Source organism: Vigna angularis, chromosome 1, assembly GCF_016808095.1.
Source record: "Vigna angularis cultivar LongXiaoDou No.4 chromosome 1, ASM1680809v1, whole genome shotgun sequence".
NCBI lineage: Eukaryota > Viridiplantae > Streptophyta > Magnoliopsida > Fabales > Fabaceae > Vigna > Vigna angularis.
In genome coordinates, this window is record NC_068970.1 from 2,755,021 (window position 1) to 2,761,209 (window position 6,189).

Here is a 6,189-nt window from a genome sequence, read left to right on the forward strand (position 1 = left end):
AGATTATGTGATTTTAGTCTTTATTTTAATTTATTAATGAGATTTAAATACTAAAATAATGCAAAAAAGAATAAATATCCTTATGATACTATAACGAACGAAGTTAATTGAGAAGCTATGCATTGAAAAAGCAAATAACACAATGGCAGCCCGGAGAAATTTAAGAATGTGGAGGCCGCCATTCTAGAAGTTGTTAGATAGGAAATTGGACTTTATGATTTCATATATTTTATACTAAATATTTTATATGAATAATAAAAACTTTAATTTTATAAATTTTATTTAATTTTTTTTATAATAATATAATTGAATTAAGTATATGTTAGATTTCTATGAATTGTTGTTTGTTAGTAATTAAAATTAATACATAATTAGTAATAAAAAACACTAAAATTTAAAATTTAAAATACAAAATTAGAAGGTAATTTTTTTCAAAAAATTATATATGAATATTAATTTTTTTATGTAATAAATATAAGTTAAAATTACAAAATAATATATGATTTTTTTATTATATAAAAATGAAATATATCAAACAGCCTTATAATTATATTGTTAAAAAAAGAATGTAAGTGGTAAACGAAGAACAGAGGATGCCCCAAAGCCTTGTGTCAGCTTCACACTTTGATATTCATAGAAAGAAACACATTGAGACCAAAGACTGTGCTTATAAATAGAGGCCAGTCTCTGCCAAATACACACAAACCAAACATCTTCTTCTCTTTCTATTCTCATATTCTTCAATCTCTTTTATACCATCCATTAATCATGGCTGTTTTCACCTTCGAGGAACAAACCACTTCTCCTGTGGCTCCTGCTACCCTTTACCAAGCTCTTGTGAAAGACGCCGACAACATCGTACCAAAGGCGGTTGATTCCTTCAAGAGTGTTGAAATCGTTGAGGGCAACGGTGGCCCCGGAACCATCAAGAAAATCTCTTTCCTTGAGGGTAAGATACATCTTCAACTTTTTTTGTACGTGTTTTCTCTATCTGCATTGTAACACTATCTTCACAAATGAACAGATGGAGAGACAAAGTTTGTGTTGCACAAAATAGAAACAATAGACGAGGCAAACTTGGGATACAGCTACAGCATAGTTGGAGGTGTTGCCTTGCCAGACACTGCAGAGAAGATCACAATCGACACTAAAATCAGCGACGGTCCCGACAGAGGATCACTTATAAAGCTGACCATATCTTACCACGGCAAAGGAGATGCACCACCCAATGAAGATGAGCTCAAGGCTGGCAAAGCCAAGAGTGATGCTCTTTTCAAGGTCATCGAGGCTTACCTTTTGGCCAATGCTTGATCGGAACTTGAGTCATTAGCCACATCTTTCCTTATATTATATTATATGCAAGACTACCTTAAGTTCATTTTCAATGTAATGGTGTTTCCTTTCTTTCGCCGTCGACGGCAAAGTCACGTCAGGGGTTGATTTCTTTTTCAATAAATTATAAATAAAATATGTTATCACTTAAAAATTGGCTCTTTTTTTTACGGTAATGAATTTATGTAGAATTTAATTTAATTTTTTAGAATTAAATATATTTTTAATTCTTTCACTTAGATATAAAATTTGATTTTTTTATATATTGAACAATATTTTAAGATGACATTTGAATAATTTAGATTTAAAAGTTACAACTTAAATATTAACTTAAAATGTTCACTTAATATATAAAAAAAATTAATACTATTAGATTAAAAATATAATATCTATTTATTTTTAAAGTTTAAAAATAAAACATATTAGTCCTAAAATAAAAACAAATTCTAATTTCACACTTAAATTTAAAAACAAAAAAATTATTTATCTTTTGTTTTAATTGTAAGAGTACATTTTTTAGTAAGAGTGTAATAAAATATATATATTCATTTTGTGATTTAACATGTTTGTTGGGATTTAAGATTTGATATTGATAATAAGACTCAATTGGACATACTATAGTGTGCAATGTATTTAACATGTTAACTTTATTGTTATGTTTGGTTTTCATTCACAAACAAAATAAAGGAGACTACCACGAAAATTCATAGAATTTAATTTATCGATAAGTTATTTATTATGCTTTATTTAAGATTGCTGTTGCTTTATAATAATTTCATGTGAGTGAACTATAATTTCATAAATGTGATTCAATGAAATAACTAATATAGTATTAATTGCTTTTATTAAATGTTGAATCGTCTAGTTAAAGAGTGAGAAAAGATTATTCTTGTTTACTTTATTAATAATTGTAGATCAAGTCATATTCATTTTTTTTTGTGTGAAGTTTCCGTGTATGCAAAATTTATTTGATTTTTTTTCACACCTTTGATTATGGTGGATTTAATCTAATACCTTTCACTTATACAAAACGATGTCTATTACAATGGGAAAATGTTTCAAAACAAAAGAGATGTACATTTATTAGTACTGTTAAAATGAGTTGTAATCCGCGAGCCAACTTGGTTCACCACGGATTTGAGCTAGATTAAGTTTGAAAAATGTAATCTTTTTATAATTTTCAATTCGGCTCACCTGGGTTGAACTTGTGTTGAGCCGTGTTGACTCATCAACCCACATAATTTAATTTAATTATTTATTATTTTGTGTTTCAATATTATTAGTTAGTATTTTTTTATTATATTATAGATAGGATAAAAAAATGTTTCAAGAGAGAAAAATATTATAGATTTATCTATTCAAGAATCTAATATTATAGATGGACAAGTGATACAAAAATTGTCAATATTAAAAACATTATTTGTTTGTGTGTTTGTTTTTTGATTAAGCTTGGATTGTATAATATAATTTTTTTATTTTGAATTGTCTTTAAAGTTTAACATCATTTTAGACTTAAATTTATTTAGATTTGAATTAAAAAAATTATTATTATTTTATTTTAAAAAAAATTTATAATTAAGGGAGTTAGTGAATCAACCCGCAGTGGGTTGAACCGGGCTCAAATTTTTTTAACTTGCTAATAAGTGAATCGGGTTGGATCGACTCACTAAGTGACCAACTTGGACCGGATTACCCGTTTTAAGATCACTTGCTACTTACAAAAGTATTTGAAAAATAGATTAAAGTTGCGACAATCTAATAGACACAGCAATGAAACATTATACTACCCCCATGCATTAATTTATGAAGTATGAATGAGTGATTACAAACATTACACATCATACAAGAATATCCTATTTATGACGGATACTTGAATATTACACAACATAGACAATATGATGAACTGGTTCATATTCTAACAATATTTGATATTGAGAAAGAAGATAGAAGTTAATATGAAAGATTAAACAGAGGATATATTCCATTGTATAGGTCGAAAGAATTTTCACGAAGCATAGACATATTTTTGTTTGTGATATTTTGAAACAGTGATTTAGAAACATCTTTATATCGTGGATGAATGCACAAGATTCACATTGTTATTATTTAATAGAACCGTATACTTTTTAATGCATTTGCTTCTTTTTTCCTTTCATTTAAGAGCTTTTCATCTTCTCTAGTGTCCTTGTCTTCTCTTCTCCATTTTTGCACCTCCCTCCTTTCTGTTTTCATTTTCTTTTCCAGAATCTCCACTGTTCCATTTTCCTCTCTTTATATGAATTTTCAGTAAATCTTGTGTTTTGATCCTCCGTTCTCACCCTAGCTCTCACTCACCACAGTTGCATTTAAGAATAACGGAGTCCTTGCTGTCGTTGAAAAGCTTTGTTACTGTCGTTTAGAAAAAACTTCATTGGTTTCGTCTCTTTCTTCTAGTTTTTCGGCAATCCTTCAGTGTTAAGAAGCCTCAACTTAGACAACCAATATTATATGTGTTCCACTTATTACATTTAGACAATATCGATTTCTAAACCGATTTAATATGTCATTTTTGTAACATGGTTATTGTTTGGTGAACCTCTAATTTTTAATATTTATTGATTTGTGTATAGAAATATTGATGAATATATATATAAAAGTTAAATTCAATTTACTAACATTGATTCGGGGCGTCCAATGTTAAAAACCTGGATTAAATTCTTCATATCATAAACAATAAAAGAAACTCGGAGGTGATGCAATATTTCATGATAGTTTATTGATGAAGTGAGTTACAAAGATATCAACCCCTCACGTAACTTTGCCATCAATGGCGAAAAGAAAGGAAACACCATTACATTGAAAATCAACTTAAGGTAGTCTTGTATATAATATAATATAAGGAAAGATGTGGTTAATGACTCAAGTTCCGATCAAGCATTGGCCAAAAGGTAAGCCTCGATGACCTTGAAAAGAGCATCACTCTTGGCTTTGCCAGCTTTGAGCTCATCTTCATTAGGTGGTGCATCTCCTTTGCTGTGATATTTTATACTCAGCTTTACTACTGAGCCTCCGTTGGGGCCATCACTGAGTTTAGTGTCGATTGTGATCTTCTCTGCAGTGTCTGGCAAAGCAGCACCTCCAACAATGCTGTAGCTGTATCCCAAGTTTGCCTCGTCTATTGTTTCTATTTTGTGCAACACAAACTTTGTCTCTCCATCTGTTCATGTGTGAAGATAGTGTTACAATGCAGATAGAGAAAAGATGTAGAAAAAAAGTGAAGATGTAAGTTACCCTCAAGGAAAGAGATTTTCTTGATGGTTCCGGGGCCACCGTTGCCCTCAACGATTTCAACACTCTTGAAGGAATCAACCGCCTTTGGTACGATGTTGTCGGCGTCTTTCACAAGAGCTTGGTAAAGGGTAGCAGGAGCTACAGGTGAAGTGGTTTGGTCATCGAATGTGAAAACAGCCATTATTAATGGATGGTATAAAAGAGATCGAAGAATACGAGAATAGAAGGAGAAGAAGATGTTTGGTTTGTGGGTATTTGGCAGAGACTGACGTCTATTTATAAGCACAAACTTTGGTCTCAATGTGTTTCTTTCTATGAATATCAAAGAGTGAAGCTGACACAAGGTTTTGGGGGCATCCTCTGTTCTTCGTTTACTTACATTCTTTTTTAAAAAATACAATAATAAGACTGTTTGATATATTTCATTTTTTATATAATAAAAAAATTATAATATTTAATTCTTTTTTAGTGTTTTTTATTACTAATGATTCAATTTTAATTTCTAACAAATAACAATTAGTAAAAATCTAACATATACTTAACTCAGTTTTATTCATTATTAATAAAAATTATAAAATTAAAGTTTTAATTATTACGAATATGATTTTTATTGTATTAAAAACTGAACATGTTAATATAAACGAATTATTCAAATAAAATATTTAGTATAAATATATGAAAGCGTAAAGTCCAGTTTCCTATCTAACATATTCTAGAATGGCGGCCTCCCAATTCTTAAAATTCTCCGGGCAGCGATTGTGTTACTTGTTTTGTCAATGCATAATTTATCAATTAACTTGTTTCATTATAATATCATAACTGTAGGATTTTTATTCCTCTTATACATTATTTTTGTATTTAAATCCCATTTTATAACTTAAAATAAAGACTAAAATCATATGTAAGCTTCTTTTTTCCAATTAAAAAAAACACATAAGCTTTAGTGACACTGATGTTAGATATAATTGTTTGTTTTTATGGTTATAATTGTTTCATAATATTAACATATAATATTTTAAATGAGATCTAGATATTTCTTGTTTGATCATTTTTTTATAGAAAGGTAAACGTAAAATGGAGATGAACAAAATCTTTAGTCCAATTTTTACTCTTATCCAATATTAGGAAATTTGGTAGAGAGTAAAAGTGTTTAAACCATTGTATTTAAAAACTAACTAAATTCATCAGTTATAAAAATAAAATTATAAAAGTACTAAAATAACTGAATTTTCTAAAATATGTCCTCTTCTCTCATTGGAATCAAATCAGAATGAGATATCCTATACTGAAACAAGAATTATCAAATGGTTGTTTTATTTAATAAAGACGATTATTAATTTTTTAAATTCGTTACCACAGATAAATTTATTGTTTGATTTCATAAATATTTATATAATATAAACTGTTAAAAAATTTAGAAAATAAGTCAAAAATTTAATTAGATTAATTTAATTTAAGAAAAATATCATAGATAAATAGAATTTGGTCAAGCTTAAGAATAATTACATTAAATTAGTATTGTCAAAATGGATAATCCGGTCTGATCTGATCCGACCCATTACAGGTTAATTACTTAGTAAATCAATT

At 28.6% G+C, this 6,189-nt stretch overlaps 2 protein-coding genes across 2 annotated transcripts; one reads left to right on the forward strand and one right to left on the reverse strand.

The window, feature by feature from the left end:
* Positions 1 to 638: 638 nt before the first annotated feature.
* Positions 639 to 1,486, forward strand: LOC108334686 (pathogenesis-related protein 2). Its single transcript, XM_017570598.2, has 2 exons — positions 639 to 949; positions 1,025 to 1,486. The coding sequence occupies exons 1-2, from the start codon at positions 769 to 771 to the stop codon at positions 1,309 to 1,311; spliced, it is 468 nt and encodes a 155-aa protein (XP_017426087.1). The 5' UTR covers positions 639 to 768; the 3' UTR covers positions 1,312 to 1,486.
* A 2,576-nt stretch (positions 1,487 to 4,062) lies between these two features.
* LOC108335672 (pathogenesis-related protein 2) lies at positions 4,063 to 4,890 on the reverse strand. The gene is made up of 2 exons (XM_017571752.2): positions 4,603 to 4,890; positions 4,063 to 4,528 (listed from the first exon to the last, which is right to left on the reverse strand). Exons 1-2 carry the CDS (start codon positions 4,781 to 4,783, stop codon positions 4,242 to 4,244), a joined length of 468 nt encoding a protein of 155 aa, XP_017427241.1. The 5' UTR covers positions 4,784 to 4,890; the 3' UTR covers positions 4,063 to 4,241.
* Positions 4,891 to 6,189: the final 1,299 nt, after the last annotated feature.

Bases quoted from the DNA above. Each gene is read 5' to 3' on its own strand.
- LOC108334686 (XM_017570598.2), top strand. From the start codon at position 769: ATGGCTGTTTTCACCTTCGAGGAACAAACCACTTCTCCTGTGGCTCCT. The intron at 950-1,024 runs GTAAGATACATC...ACAAATGAACAG, and splicing joins GAAAATCTCTTTCCTTGAGG to ATGGAGAGACAAAGTTTGTG.
- LOC108335672 (XM_017571752.2), bottom strand. From the start codon at position 4,783: ATGGCTGTTTTCACATTCGATGACCAAACCACTTCACCTGTAGCTCCT. The intron at 4,529-4,602 runs GTAACTTACATC...ACACATGAACAG, and splicing joins GAAAATCTCTTTCCTTGAGG to ATGGAGAGACAAAGTTTGTG.